The sequence below is a fragment of the Drosophila miranda genome, chromosome 2 (genome assembly GCF_003369915.1).
Source record: "Drosophila miranda strain MSH22 chromosome 2, D.miranda_PacBio2.1, whole genome shotgun sequence".
In the NCBI taxonomy this organism is placed as follows: domain Eukaryota; kingdom Metazoa; phylum Arthropoda; class Insecta; order Diptera; family Drosophilidae; genus Drosophila; species Drosophila miranda.
This window is the reverse complement of record NC_046675.1, coordinates 1166764-1182035: the sequence shown is the minus strand read 5'-3', so window position 1 is coordinate 1182035 and position 15272 is coordinate 1166764. Positions and strand designations below refer to the sequence as shown.

At 47.9% G+C, this 15272-nt stretch overlaps 1 protein-coding gene across 2 annotated transcripts; it reads right to left on the bottom strand.

The window, feature by feature from the left end:
- Positions 1–15164, bottom strand: LOC108157738 (mucin-5AC). 2 transcript variants are annotated; one of them, XM_017289915.2, is made up of 4 exons: positions 14464–15164; positions 8613–8920; positions 2150–3914; positions 1–1398 (listed from the first exon to the last, which is right to left on the bottom strand). In XM_017289915.2, the coding sequence occupies exons 2-4, from the start codon at positions 8655–8657 to the stop codon at positions 569–571; spliced, it is 2640 nt and encodes an 879-aa protein (XP_017145404.1). In that variant the 5' UTR covers positions 8658–8920; positions 14464–15164; the 3' UTR covers positions 1–568. The 2 variants fall into 2 exon arrangements, with proteins under 2 accessions (XP_017145404.1, XP_017145405.1); XM_017289916.2 differs by having other exon boundaries at positions 14479–15164.
- Between the last annotated feature and the right edge of the window lie 108 nt (positions 15165–15272).

Here is a 15272-nt window from a genome sequence, read left to right as displayed (position 1 = left end):
ATCACTCTCTCGGTGTAATTTAGGCTTTTATTTCACTATTCAAGGGGTCTCTTAGGGTCTAATTAGGATAGTTTTCGTTGGCGCTTAGGGCTCTTCTAGTTGCAGGGTGCGGAATGGTACGTACTCGCGGGTGTACGCGTTCTGTATGGCAAGAGTTGCTAGGTCTGTAATTTCGTGGCTGTTTAACTGAATAAATTAGGAGTTATGGTTACAATTACAATACCAACAACTACAATAAATTAATTAAAACATTAACTAAACATTAAACAAATTCGTTTACTGACTACACACACACACACACACTCAGTAGGGGGTGGGGCGGTGTGGGAGTAGTGCGAGTGTGCTCCTGATCTCGTGGGAATCGACATCGTCTGGCCAACGGCTGGACACATCTACGAGTCTAAGTATCTACTATATCTAGTGTATCTATTTAGGCTAATCTACGCGCTAACTACAATACGACTTGGATCACATGTGGAATGCCGCTTTGCAGCTGTTGTGGTGTTGTGGTATCGGCAAGAGTAGGACGGCGACGAGGAGGAGGAGGTGGAGGAGGAGGTGCAAGCTCTCACTTGAGCTTGAGAAATGCCAGCAGTGCCTTCTGGATCAGGCTGCGGTTAATGGTCGAATCGGCCGTATAGCGCACGCCCCACAGGTTGCCGTCGTTGTGGTCCACCACTCCGTACTCCCCGACAATGAAGCCGTCGTCGGTCTTCTCCTCCACCCGATACTTGCGATAGTTGCGTCCCTCCACCACATAGGCGACTTTGTCCTCCTCCTCGTTGCCGGCCCCGGCCCCGGCCCCAGCCCCCTCTCTGCCACGGTCTGCATTTCCATCTGCATCTTCGCCAGATTCATCGCCGACCTCCCCGCCGTCGTCGTCTTGGCCAGCGTCGTAGTCGTGGTTGGCATTTGCGTCGGCGTTGTACACCACCGAACCACGTCCCCTGTCTATGCCTCGGCCGCGACCACTGGTTGCAGTGGTTGCCCCTGCCGCCGCGCTGCTGGCTGTGGTTGTGGCAGCTGTTGGTGTGGCAGTCTCTGCAGATGTGACTGTGGCCAGAGCCACTGCCCCGCCGCCCTGGCCCTGCGGTCCGTGGGCTCGTCCGTTTGTCATAACACTTACGGACTCTTCAATTTCGTAATTCTGCTCTGAGGTCGGGGTGTACTGCTCGGGGCGTTCGGTGGTAAAGTGGTGATGTTGCGGCATGTTGATGGAGTCGCGGGGCCGCCCCAGAGAGGAGGACGACGAAGACGACGACGAGGAGCTTGTCGAGCTGGAGCTGTACGAATAGCCGGCCGCCCCTGACGAAGCCCCCGATGACGATGATGGTGCCCCTGATGACGATGATGATGCTCCATGTTGGTGTGCAAATTTGGAAATACATTTGACTAGATCTGCGGGAGGAAGGGAGACAGGGAGAGCGATAAAGAGAGGTTTATGTTGGGGGAGGAGCAACAAAGATGATGTCTGATAAGTTCAAGATTAGTTGCCCCTCCAAAAGGGGAGTGAGCATGGTGCGTTGTCGTTGCAATTCAAAGCTGCACTGATTAACAAAGTTCAAGAATACCTATGACGATTGTGCCACATTCCTTCAGTAGCTTTCAGTAGTGGTCGAATTCTCGACTGGATTATTTTATACACCCAGAGAAAAAAGCACAGACTATCGAATAGATACACCTAGGATTTGCACTGAGAGTGTTTTCAGTTACATCTTGACATTAATTTTGTATCCAAATCTATTTCATATTTCAAATAAATATATTTATTTGCAAGCTCTTTGGCAACCGATTTTAAGTCGAAAGAATCTTACGTTTTGCAACAACGCACTTTTGTGATTTGAAATTCGAAGTGAATTCTATTAGTTATTTAATTCAAATATGTGTATATTTCTTTAAGCTATGCCAGTTTTCTCTGAGTGTATCAGCTGTAGAATGTGACTAATCTACGATATAGAAATGCTATAAATCAATCAAAAATACTTCCAATTTCGAACCCCCTTTGACTCTAATTAAGTTTCCCTTAAACTACCTTCAAAAAGCGCCACTCTCTTTAATTTATGCAAATGCATTCTGAACTTTGTTAAACAGTGTAATTTGTCTTGAGACCAAACTCCGCGACTCAAAACTGAGACTCTTTGCGACTCACCTCTATTGGGCAATCCTTTGGCATTTTGATTAGAATGTTGATGCGGCAGTGATGAATGCTGACGTTGCTCCCAACATGGACGCTGCTGTGGCTGTGGCTGTGGCTGCGGCTGTTGGAAGTGGCTCGGACTGGGATCCAGTAGATGGTGGGGCGACTGCTGATGCTGCGGCTGTGGTGCATTCAATAAATCATAAGGCAATTTATCCAAATTGAAGAGTACCCGACGCGGCGGCGAGGCGGTCGGATGGTGGTGCTGCGGATGATGCTGCTGCTGATGGTTGTAGCTGTGATAATGGTGCTGCCAAGTGGTTGGTCTGACGGGGGCAGATGTGCTGGACTCTGGCTGGTTGGCGACGGCCGGGGCTGATGTGGTGGCTGGCAGTGCTGGCGGAGCTGTGGCTGCCGTTGTGGTGCTGGTGCTTGTGCTCTGAGCCTCGCCGAAGGCGATGCGAGAGACAATTGCAGGTCGCGGCCGGGAACGTGAGGGCACAAAGGTGCTGGGGGCAGCCCCCGGCGGCACAGTTATGGGCATGGGAGTCGTACTAGTTCCAGGCGCCTTCGTCGGACTGGAGCTGTACTCCAAAGTGGACGAGGGCACGGGGCCAGGAGTGACGGTGGAGGTGGTCAACGTCTGGGGCCAGTAGGTCTTCGCCGGCTCTCCGTACACCTTGGCGGGCTCCCCATACACCTTGGCCGGCTGCGAGTAGAACTTCGAGGGCTGGCCGTACACCTTCGAGGGCTCCGAGTAGACCTTCTCCGGCTGTCCGTACATCTTGGAGGGCTCGGAGTACACTTTGGATGGCTCCGAGTAGAACTTGCTCGGCACACTGTACATCTTCGAGGGCACGGAGTAGAACTTGGCCGGCTCCGAGGACGAAGGGTGGCCGTGTCCGGGCCTGGGAATGGGCTTCAGGCTCTCGCTGACATTCCTCTGGGCCTCGGCTAGGATGCCGCCGCGGGTGGACTGCTGCCAGGCCTGCAGATCGTCCACGTTCTGCGATATGGAGCTGTACGATATTGATCTTGACTGCGGCCCGCGACCCTGCTTGGAGTCGTGATAGATCACCGTCTGGAACGGCAGCAGCTTGTCCTCGCCCTCGACCGCCTCATGGGTGACGGCTACCTCCTCGCTTTGGTTGCTTCCCCGCGGGAAGGTGCCGGCTAGTGCTGGTGCCGCCAAGACGCTCTGTATGTTGGAGGCGCTGTTCAGAGAGTCGCTGTCCCCCTCCATGGCGTCAGGCGCGAGCCGGGGCTCTGTCTCCTCGATGGAGAGCTCGCTCTTGTGCGAGCGATTGACAAAGTCGGACCCCGAGCCGCTGGCAGTCGCGGCAGTCGTGGAGCTGGAACTCGTGCTGGGCCGGAAGCGGGCGCGGGGACTGGGACCCCGTTTGCTGGATGAGCTCACGCTGACGGCCACGACCTTGACCTCGTCGCTGCTCGTCTTGGACTTGCTGGAGCGGGGCTCGTCCTCGAGGAAGACGATCTTGCTGCCGCTGGTCACCAGCTTCACGACCTCCCCTCTCTCCGCCCGAGCCTCGTGATCCTTGCCGTTGGCGAGCGTGTTCCTGAAGCGTGTCCTGTGCTCCAGGCTCCTGCCGCTGGCCGTTCGTTGGCGGTGGGTCTCCGCCCGACCCTCGAACTCCTGCTCGCTGCTGTGGAGGCTGCGCTGCTGCTCGTCGTGGTCCAGGAACAGCTTGAGGAACTCATTGCCGGCGATGAGCTCACTCTGCCGCCCCGTGGGACGTGTCCGGCAGCCGGACAGCATCTGTAACGGAAGGAGGGAGAGACGGGGAAGAGGGAAAGCATTAGTTATGCTCGACATATTCCTCGATTGATCTTTTATGCAAATCAGATCGATCCGATCGATGTGATCGCATTGGCTGTTGCTTATCTCAGCGATCTATTTATAAATTTGCGTAATTAAAATATCATTCGGATCGATCGACGCGCGATCTATAGACATATGCTCCGATATACAGATATACAGATAAACAGATATACAGATATGCACAAGTCATGCAATGGACATTTGAATAATAATGTGCCGAGAGGTCTATTAAGACATCAGCGGAATGCTGGGCTCCGCGATGCGATGTGGATGTGGCTGTGGATGTGGTGCAGCGTAGCGGTGCTCTGTTTGAAGTGGTGCATGTTGCTCCCTAGTCAAATGGTGCGACTGTGTGGCATAATTAACCGCCGCCGCTGCCGCCGCGTTGCAAGTGGGTGGCGCAAGGTAGCGAAAACACACACAATGCTTATGGGATTGCAAACACTTTGCATAGCATTCGATCGGATCGGACTGGACTGGACTGGAGTGGAGTGGAGTGGAAATCGGTTAAGTGGAAAATGGAGCAACATTACTACAGCTATTACTGCTCGCCTGTCGGCTGGTCAATATGTCATTTCCAGTCAGCAAGGCATTCCTCTGGGGGTTGTTTTTTCCCCTAGCATTTCTCTGACTCATCTTTCAGCTGATCATATATCAATTTCGCTTGGAGTTGGGGCAGGGAAAGACCCAGCATCGGTTCGGGAAAGGTCTGGCAGATCAGGTTGCATTCTCTGGCCTACAGGGATCCTGCCTGGCATGAGTAATCTTTGCTCAGAGAACTAAACAGCATAAACAATCACAAAACTTATCTTAACATTGATAAATCACTTAACGGTGTTCGAATGTGCGCCTTTTCCTTTAGATTTCAACAGCTTCGCAGTTGGACAGTCTCCCTCTAAGCAAATGCAGTAATAATGCAGTATATTTCATGGCCAGAGATTGGCAATAAATTGTTATCAGCCGCCCCCACACCCACCCCCGCCATTCCGCCACCACTTCCAGTGGAAAAAACAAAAGACTTAGGGCACGAACTTGCCCTGCCAAAGGAAATCAGATCAGATCGGATCGGACAGGCGCATAAAACATATTTATGGCTATTTAAATCCATCTCGCGAGTATCTGGCATTAGCAATGCTAATTGCAGGCGGACAAATCGTTTGCAGCTCCACAAGAAAAATTGATTTCGAATGGAAAGGCGCGCAAATTGAATCAAATATTAATGGAAATTGATCCGAAAAAAATAGCATAATTATTCAATAAACGTTTGTGCATATAGTATAATGTTTATACTTCATGAGCAAGAACAATAACCACATCCGGCAGTGGGGATCCAGCAAAAAGTGGGCGCCTGTCGCCGGGCATTTTCTAGATCATATCGCTGGCAGTCGCGACAGTCGCTCTAGCAAACACCTTCGCACATGTGCTAAAATTACACAGTCAGAGAGGTAAGTATCTGACCGATCCGCACCCCACAGTGGTGGTTAGTCACCAGTCACCAGCCAGTCTCCAGCGGATCGGTCGCCTCGCCTCGCCTTTTATGTCTAAAATTGCAGAAGTACTCGACCGCGGGCGGTGGGCGTATAGCATTGACACCAAAAGCCCGCTCTGTGCCCAGTTTGTGATTACAAAAGGGCTTTGTGGCCGCACGCATATCTGTATCTTTGCGTAACGCCCTAAAACAAAAGAAAAAAACGTTCTAAAAATACCCTCGTACTCCCAAGCGATCGACAAAAACGCAGGTGAACAATGCGAATTCCTTTCCATTGTCTCCCTGGAGTTACTTGAACCGACTGGTCAGTGACGTGCTCCAGTTTAATGAATGAATGAAACGAGAGACCTGTGCCTGCCGCTGTACCACTCCAATCACTCCAATGATACCACCGCATGATAGGCAATTATTAATCTTGATTGATTTATCAGTGGGGGACTTATCAGCAGGGGCTGATCAGCCCGCTAATCCTGTTGGACATTCTTTTGCACTTTACACTGGCGATTTTTGTCGATTTATCATTCGATTGTTGCACCAATCACAATTGCCACAACATCGGCGACAATTTTCACGGCTGTCAACTTAGCGGAAGTGTCAGAAAAGATATTTTCAGTCCAGAACAGAAGAACAGAATAACAGAAGAACAGAACAGGCGCTCCGAATCAATGGGATATATCCGCCTTCGGTCGACTCCGATTGTTGGCCTAACAATTAACCAATAATCACGCCTTAATGAGCACTCTTTTTATTTAAGATCATTTGGCAGTTGGCAGTACACACCACACGATTGGCTTTCAAGTGCCGCGGGTGGTGCCGGTGCTGATGCTGCCACTTGATACCTCCAATTTAATTAGCCACAATCATCGTGATTTCAGTTTTTACGCTTGACATAACGCAACACAACGCAATTCACTGAGCGGCTGACACGGTTGACAGTTTTTCGATTCAGCAAATGTTTTATGCAAATTTCGGAAGTATTTTTATAGCATTTCCATTAAATTTCATACACAGATGAGATGATTGATCTAAGGCCGAACAGGATTCGCACGTAGTACGTACTGAGTGTGACTCAGGCCACACAGCGAGAAGCTATCGAATGCGGAAAAAGTCATGTAATACTTGAATTTGTGCATATTTTCGGGTTCGAGTGGTGTCTGCCCCTAGCGGTGGGCGTTGAAAGGAGCAGCCAGCCACCGCCACCACCACCGCCACCGCACAGCAGAAACCACAAAGCCAGTGGCCAAGTGAATGTGTCAGCGGGTCCTAAACGGCTACAGCTACAGCACCAGCTTCAGTTGGGGTCTAATCTTTTTGGTAGCAGCCACTCACTGGCTCACTGGCTCACCGGCTCACCACCCGCTGTCGTCAGCTGTGGCGAGTGCATTGTGCATTGTGGCCATGTTGCAACCTTAAAAACCACAATACACTCGCAAAAAGATTGGGAAATGAGTTCCACGAGGGATCTATTCTCTGTTTCCTGGAAATGATCGGGGGTGATCCAATATTAAAACATTCTCTTATATTTTTTGTCGAGTGTAGTTGGCCTGTGTGTCATTACAGGTAACTATCTGGCTATCGATCTTCCAGCCAAGTGCAGCCCACATTAGGGCAGTGCTCGAAGCTCAATGCCACAGACGGAGCCTCAGACACAGCCAGAATTCGAGCTAAAGGCAGAATCAGAGACAGCCAAATCAACGGCAACTGCAACTGCAACAGTTTGGGGCACAAGTACCGAGCACCACACATTTATTAATTACATGGCAGAGAGACAGAAATAGAGACTGAAACAGAAACAGATCTGTGTGGGAAATTAACCCATGTTGGGCCCAGGAACCTTGACGAAGGAGACTTTGGGCTCAGATGCGCCCCGCTCGGAGCTCAGTGGGTTAATGTTCGAAAGAAATGTTCACTTTAGAATGTTGTTGCGCCACTAGGAGCCACCACACCCCGCTGCCCCACCACACACCCCGCTGTCCACAATTTGCAAATCGTAGCCGTCGTCAGAGACCGACTGCCCAGACCCCTAGAAGAGACACAGAGCCGCGGCTCCGTTGCACATATAACTTGCAACTGCAGTCAAATCGCGTGCAATTATTTAGTTTATTCGAGCCTCCGTTTACCCTGCCCCACACTCCACCCCGCGCTCCAGTCCGCACTCCACATTACTCACAATCAACGAGGGTCTGTCCGTCTGCGGGTCCGTTGGTCTCTTTGTCTAATGAGCAGTCAATAAAGTGCGGGCCAGACAGGCACACAGGCACAATCGAGTGTGGTAAAAATTAATTCCAAATGCATTCGCCAGCCCCGTGTTATGGATGATTTTCGGGCCAATAAAAGCGAGCCGAGTCTAAACAAAGCAAAAGCCAACACACAAGTGGCTGGCGATCTCACCATTAAACTATTTTTCAAAACGCATTGGCCAAGTTAATGGACTTGCATTTGGCAACTGCATTTGGGGGGGCCTGGGAATTGGCGGGCTGGGCCATAGAGGAGCACTCTCTCGGTCTGTGGGGAGGGAAAGTCAGGGGCCATAAAGGTGCATTCTCCCGGTCTGCACAGAGGGAAAACCGTGACAAAAAGAAAAGTGGTTCGACCTAAAAATGGATTCGATTGGGATGATATAAGACTACAAGATGTCCAAATGATGATGAGTGAGGCCACGAGTTCATCGGGGTACTTTGTGGATGGTTTTTAGAGATTTAACTACCACGAAAGTAGAAGAAAAGGATCATTCTTCTTCTCTTCTAGTGTCTGAATGGAAGATATTTCGATTATCGAAGTTCTTTCACTGCCATGGCACCATCGCCTGTTTGGGAATTTCAATCAAAGCTTCAAATCAATCTACTTTCCACATCAGCGAGTGCCTGAACTACTTGGGAGTTCCTACCGAAAACTATTGCCAGCTGAGTAGCACTCCTTTGCCGCCAGATGGTGACCGATTTAGAAGGGATTTCGGCTGCGATTTAAACTAGTTTTTGCTTGGGGTTAGGAACCGCACACATTGCTAATCTGAGAAGCGAAGAGAAGCCTTGAACTTAAGTTTGGGCCTGGCCGAAAGTTAACCGATTCCCGGGAACTGCGGCTCGCACCTGGCCATAATTTAGCGGCCTCATGAGCGGCAATTACCGCCTTAATGTGACACTTACCAGCAGCAGAAAGCCCAGTCTGAGGAACCAGCAAAAGTGTGCCATGGCAGCTCCAGGAGGGGGGGAATCGACGGTCCACGGTCCACGGTCCACGGTCCACGGTCCACCTGTTCCACTCGCGTCCACGGGGAGTTAATCAAGCGTTTTAGTGCCGCTGGTGTCTCTTGTTCTCGCTGGGATATGGATGTGGTTGTGCTTAATGGAGCGCACTTTCCTCAAGCGTGATTCATTTGGCCACCCCGGGCAGCTGCTGCTGGACCATGGTCCGTGTATGGCCTGTGTATGGGGGGATCCGCGCTTGTTAATGACTGCAATTAAGGAGAACAAGAAGCGGGCAATTAGTACACAGAGCTCCGCACAGAGCGGAGCAGAGGTTTCCCACCGGACCAACAAATATCAAAGTCATTGCCACACTCGACACACACACTCACACACACACACCATTATAATTGCAAAATAATAAATAATTTATAAACAAATAAAGCAGATCCATTGCGTTCAATCGTTAATCGTTAATCAATGGGAAATATCCAGCCCAAATGTCAAGGTGCATTTCACACCAGAAATCGCTGCGAGAGCAGCAGCTAATTTGAAGAGTCTCCTCTCTCAGCCGCAGAGAGAGCCACAAGAATCATTGAACTTGTGTTGGCAACAGGTTGGCATCAGCAGCAGAGAGCCAGCCATCCACGGATTGACTGTGCCACAGACTGTGGCCACTACAAAAGAGCCAAGCCCAGGCCCAGTCACAGAGTCGCAGAGTCACAGTCTCAGTCTCAGCCCCAGTGCCAGTGCCAGACAGATGCTCCATCGCATCGTCTGTGTTGCAATTTCAACATATTTATAATTAATGGCAAGTATTTTGATAGCTTTTTGTAGCCAACAATTGGCATGCCATTGAGGAGTTGCTGCAACCGCAGGTATTCGGTAGAGACAAGAATGCGACTATTCAGATACCCATCAAAGCAGTCTGCCAGTGATCATCTAATCACATCTGAAAACCAGCTTAAGAAGAGGTCAAGAGGATGCCTTTAGGGCGTTCGAGTGTATTCGAGGGTACATGTATTCCGTGGTACTCTAACATAAAGATGAGTTGGCGCTTACCATCCATAATTTAATTAACATTTCTCAGGCATTTCCGCCACACAAACGGACAGAAAGACAGACAGACCATGTAATTAAATCCTAGCCAAAGTCAAATCCATAAAATATTGAAACAAAGCAAAAACTAAAGACACGGCAAAACGACAGAGCAAAAAGCAACCAGAAACCAGTTCTAGTTCTTATCAAGCCTTCTTCACAGTCCATATAATTACTCATGGTCTATGCGGTGTCGGTGTCGGAACGTCTATCCCCTCTCTCCCATCCTATCCTATCCAACACATTCAATGGCTTTAATTATTTAGGAATTTCGCAAGGAAAACAAATACAATATTTTTTATGGCACGCAGGCAGGCAGTCGGCAGGCATCTCATTAAAAACGAAAGTTTCGTTCTCTGAGAACGAACGCCTCATTAATTAGCCAAAGTTGGACAGCGAGAACCACCTCCCATACTCGACTCGACTCGCCTCGACTCGTATACGTATACGTACTAGCCGGCATTTAATATACCATATACCATATTCCAAATGGATTTCGTTCTCTTTTCTATGCTGATTCTACTCTTTTGTGTCTGGCCTTCTTCCATCTTCTTTGTGGTTCTTTGGGCAGGGTTCATCTTGGTTCAGCAGACTCTTCTGCGTTACATTCATGAAAGTAAGAGTTACGTGTCCATGGTTTTGTTCCCACATTCGTAATCTCCAGCTAAACGTCTATGAATTACTGCTGCACCCATAATTGGAATAGGAATTGGAAATCGGTTTAGTTCTAGTTCTAGATACACGTATGTATCTCTCGGCTGCAGCTATTGGCTGTAGACGTCACTTGGGTTAAGGCCAAAAACAGCAGCAAAAGAGTGCAGAGAAAAATGTTGGTGGCAGGAATACTCTTCCAAGTTATTCTCAGAGGAAACAAGTTTCTGTCTGAAGAAGTTCATTGAAATTAATGAACAAATTATAAGTTTAAACAATAATTACCCGCCGTTTGGTTGGGGGTTCGGTTCATTAGGGTTTCCTAAAAAAAGGCTGACACAATCAGGGGATAAACCTCTCAATTCCCACCAGAATCATCTGCTAGATCTGCCAGACTCTGCCACTTGGGGCCTTGAAGTCCCAACTCCCTGCTTCGATAGAGTACCGACCGCAGCTTGGTCTTGAAATTGTAATGCGAATGCGAATACAAACTCGTGCATGCCCCTTGGCGTTGCTAAATTTGTGCCACACTCTCTGGGGATGGGGGGGGGGCAGCAGTTAGTATATAAATTAGAATGCTAATCGATAGTTATGGATACGCCCTGAATGCGAACACAGATAGATCTCACAGACACCACTCGCACTCGCACTCGCACCCGTAGTCGTAGTCGTAGTCGTACACTGACAGATTCCGGTTAATAAACTTGATTTAAAACCAGAAGTGAACACTGAACAGTGGACAGTGGACAGAGCAAAAGGTAATGGCAAATAAATTGCCACTAAGTACACACAATGCATGTGATGGGGGTGGGTGGAGGCAGGGGGGGGGGGGGGTCCACTACAAAAGATACTCGTATAAAAGCGACAAATAATACGAAATAAAATGTGTAACAAATGGTCTCAAACGTGGCCCGCACCCGCAATTGGCATCGGCTTTGGCATCGGCTGCGGTATCGGACGAGACAAGTGTTGGACGCGGTGACAAATTGTCAAAAATTTCCATTTTCATTTCCAATCCACCTCCCACTCCCCCCCAAACCCCCCCTGGGACAGACTGCAATTCATTAACACTCCTCAAGAGAGGGGGGGGGACCGGACCTCAGTCGAGTTGAGGGACGGACAGACCGAAATCCGAAAAGGCAAAAGAAGGGAGAGGCCACACGTCGTATGCGTTATGTTATCGACACCACTCCAAAGTCGAGGCAAAGTCAATGCAAAGACAAACCAGAAAGGAGATCGTGACAATTTCCAGCCGAAGATTTGGATACACTTCCAGAAGCTCCACTGCTCCAAAGAATCGACGCTTTGCCAACCCCTCTTTCGAAGAGTAATACCCCCTGCAAGGGTACGCGTCCGCTAATTGGAGCGTTTTCTGTTTTTGTTGATATTTCCATGGAATTTCTCAGAGTTTATTGCACTGCCTCTGCTCTTTATGCCACCATTTGAGCCATTTGTCGTCTTGCTCGAAGACCAACACCGAAAATAGTGCAATCCCCAACTTGTTTTTGGTTTTTCCTTCGTATCTTTTGGCAGGTCGCACGAGTTTGAGGCGTTTTGTCAGCCTTTGAAGCGCGTTTTTGCAACCGTTTCATTTCGTTTCATTTCGTTTCGTTTACTTTGCTTTGTGTTTTTAGTGGCCAACATATAATTTGTTAATTTAACATTTTTGCAGCCTTTAATTGTTTTGGCCAAAGCTCAGCGCACGGCTGCTGCAATTAAGCTTTTAATAATAATTTTGTTGAAAAATTTGCTGAACGAGTTTGGCAACGCTTCGAACTTTTGCAATCTGGCTCAGAATGTCGGTGGTCAGGAGATTACAGATTATAGAAATTATCGATACGACTTTTTGATTGATTAAGGGTTAAGCCAGAGGCCGCCGACAGGCGAGGACTTCACTCAATGAGTGGAGCATTTGTTTGATTGAGACTTGCAATTACTTCGAGGGGTTTTCGGGGGAAACATTATAATAAATCGTTTATTATTATTCGTACATTGATAGAGTTATTAAATCGTGTGCTGGTGTCTATTTTTGGGAGTGCAGGAATGCGTTTCGTCACTACAAAGACGGGCATTGTTCAACGAAGGAATCTGCCTACAAAAATGGGGTTTGTTATCGAAAAGGCATAAAGTACCTACTAATGTTTACTTTCTAGAGATTCTTCAGCTACCTCTATATGTTTTTCCATATAAAACCTCGATCATAAAGCTTTGACATACATTTTCCATCACTTCACTCACAGAAAACCAATCAATGTCCTTGGAGGCCGGACTATCGAGGCTTTTCCTTGGCATTCAGCGGCGGCGGCATCGGCACTGGGACTGGACTTTCAATTGGACAAAACAAATCCGAAATTAATTTGAATGCCAGGCAGGCCGGGCCCGGCCGGACAGTAGGTCGGTAAATCAACTCCCAATTACAGCGAACCGTTAATTACTACAGTAGATTCCTAATAAGGAGGGGGAGATCTAAATTACAGACTACCAAGATGCATGCCAAATCAAAGGGCCCTCCCTCTCGCCCCAGCCCCATTTCGACCCCATTAAAACCCCATTTGTCCATCAAACACACACACACACAAAAGACAATTGCAACAATCTCCTAGGGGAGCGATAGTTATCTCTCTTTTGGCTTTTGGGCCTCTCCGAAAACGAATTAATCCACGGCTGTCCATCAACATCAAAAATTGGTATCGGGACTTCGCCCTAGACAAAAGACGCTCTGAAACCTTTTTTTTTTTTTTTGATTGCCAACTGGAAACAAGTACAAAAACAATCTCAGAAACACCGAAATACCGAAACGCCGAAACACCGTCTGTGCATGCCAATACTCTGATTCACAGACAGACAGACACACTTTCATCCATGACCTTGAAGCTCTTTGGCCGACATATTTTCGGAGCTGCAACCGACTCAAGTTGGTGGCTTAACAGCCAACCAACCGCACTGTCCCTGTCCCTGCCCCTGCCCCTGCCCCGCCCCTGAGCCTTATACAGATTTTCACAATTGAAGACAAATCCACTTTGTGGCCAATGGGTTGCAAGAAGTCCAAGAGCCAGCAGCCACAAGAAACCAAAACCAAAGCCAAAGCCAAACGAAGAAATAAAGGTCGAAGTAGGAGATACCCTTGCCAAAATAAATGGCTGTAAATATATTCAATTATGGCAGTTCCTCTTCCTCTGAATTCTCTATGTATCTTTCGGGTCTCAGATACATGATATATACAAGTAGGACCTCGATTCTTGGCAAATTTTGAAGGAAACCAGAACCTCTAATGTTTTGTTGGATTATCTAAAGAGGTGCCCAATTTTCTGGCACAGTATCTGCCCTTCTTACTATAGCAGATTCCCGATCTCAATAGAACTCCACATAATCCAGCACAATCTGCGAAGATTTTGTAGAATTGTGTGATACGTTTCTCACTTTTCTCGGTCTTAAGTACTTTTGTAAGTTATACGATCTCTTTTAAAGTTAAGTTGCGTTCCATAGATGGTCTAAATATATGATATCGCATTCCAATCGTACCGGTATCTATTTAAAAATTTTTGGTCTTAAAGGGGAGACAATATTCTATAGGATACACCAAATAGATACACCAAAATAGCTGTTAAAAATTATCAAAAGGTATTCCTACATATATCAAGAATATATTTCCCATTTATAGGAGTCCACAAGTCCCCCTAATTGTTACAAGGGTACTCTCTCGAATGGAAATACTCGCAGTATCACATTTTGCAATGCAAAAAACCGCAAAAAAAACAAAATTAAAACACGTCGAGTGCAAAAACAAACGAAAAACCGAACAAATTTAAGGGGCGAAAAAAAAGGAAACGCGTTTGCGCATAAAAACGTTTTGGATTTGGCCAATTTTAGACGTTTGCAGCAAAGCGATCTATATATACATATATATATATACGTATACGTCTCTCTGACTGGCATATTATTAACCGTTACTGTTACTGGAACTGTTACTCTGTTACCCCTTGTGTGTGTGTGTGTGTGTGTGTGTGTGTGAGTGTGTTTTTGCTTGGTCCAAAAAAAAACCCGACCCGACGTCGAGGCTTACCAATAATGCACCCACCACATTTATAGCTGTTTTTGCTTGCTGTTTTAATCCCTCGTTGCTGTTGTTGTTGCTGTTGCCGTTTGTTGTTTTTCTTCTTGTAATTGTTGCTGGAATTGATTGTTAAGCTTTCTATATTTACGATCTGTTCGGTTTATTGTTCAATGCATTTGTTGCTAAGCCGATTTTTTTCTCTTTTGTTTATTTAAATTGGAGCAATATTGGCGCGCGAGCTTTAGACGGACTTGGTTTTTGTTTATGGAATGTTTGTTTTTATTCAATTAATTATTGTTTACTGCACAGGCACACACGCACGCGCACACACACTCTGAAAACTTGTTATTTAACTGACTTGGTCGAAAACTGTCTCTGGCTGTGGTAGTCGTGCCTTTCCTCTATCCTTTTGGTGGGGGACTTTCGGTGGGGCTCTTTTGGAACGGTCCTTAAATAAGTTTTCAGCTGTGTTATTGGCTAGCTCCGCGAATTGGCCTGCAACTGCAACTGACGCTGAAGCCGGAGCTGGCGCGGGAGAAGGAGGAGTTGTGGGTAGTGGGTGGTGTTCGGGCCAGGCCCAGAGTCTTGGCCAAGTACTTTCACGAGCAGCGAAACAGAGTCGAAAGCTGTCTGTGGAAATGGGAACGTTTCGTGCGCCGCGTCTTGCGTCCGTTTGGCTAAAGCGTCCACAATTAACTGAATTCCCACAGCGATCAGGGGCTGATAAGTGCTGCTGCTGGCCAGCAGCAGCAGCAGCGCCCAAGAAGCCAGAGCCAAGAAAAGCTCGGCTCACAGCCAGCACAGAACGTACGAGTAGA

What these genes read in the sequence shown, in the direction of transcription:
- LOC108157738 (XM_017289915.2), bottom strand. Translation starts at nt 8,657, where the DNA reads ATGGCACACTTTTGCTGGTTCCTCAGACTGGGCTTTCTGCTGCTG. An exon ending in GACTGGGCTTTCTGCTGCTG is followed by an intron (nt 3,915 to 8,612) that starts GTAAGTGTCACA and finishes CTTCCGTTACAG; the next exon opens with ATGCTGTCCGGCTGCCGGAC. An exon ending in CAAAGGATTGCCCAATAGAG is followed by an intron (nt 1,399 to 2,149) that starts GTGAGTCGCAAA and finishes TTCCTCCCGCAG; the next exon opens with ATCTAGTCAAATGTATTTCC.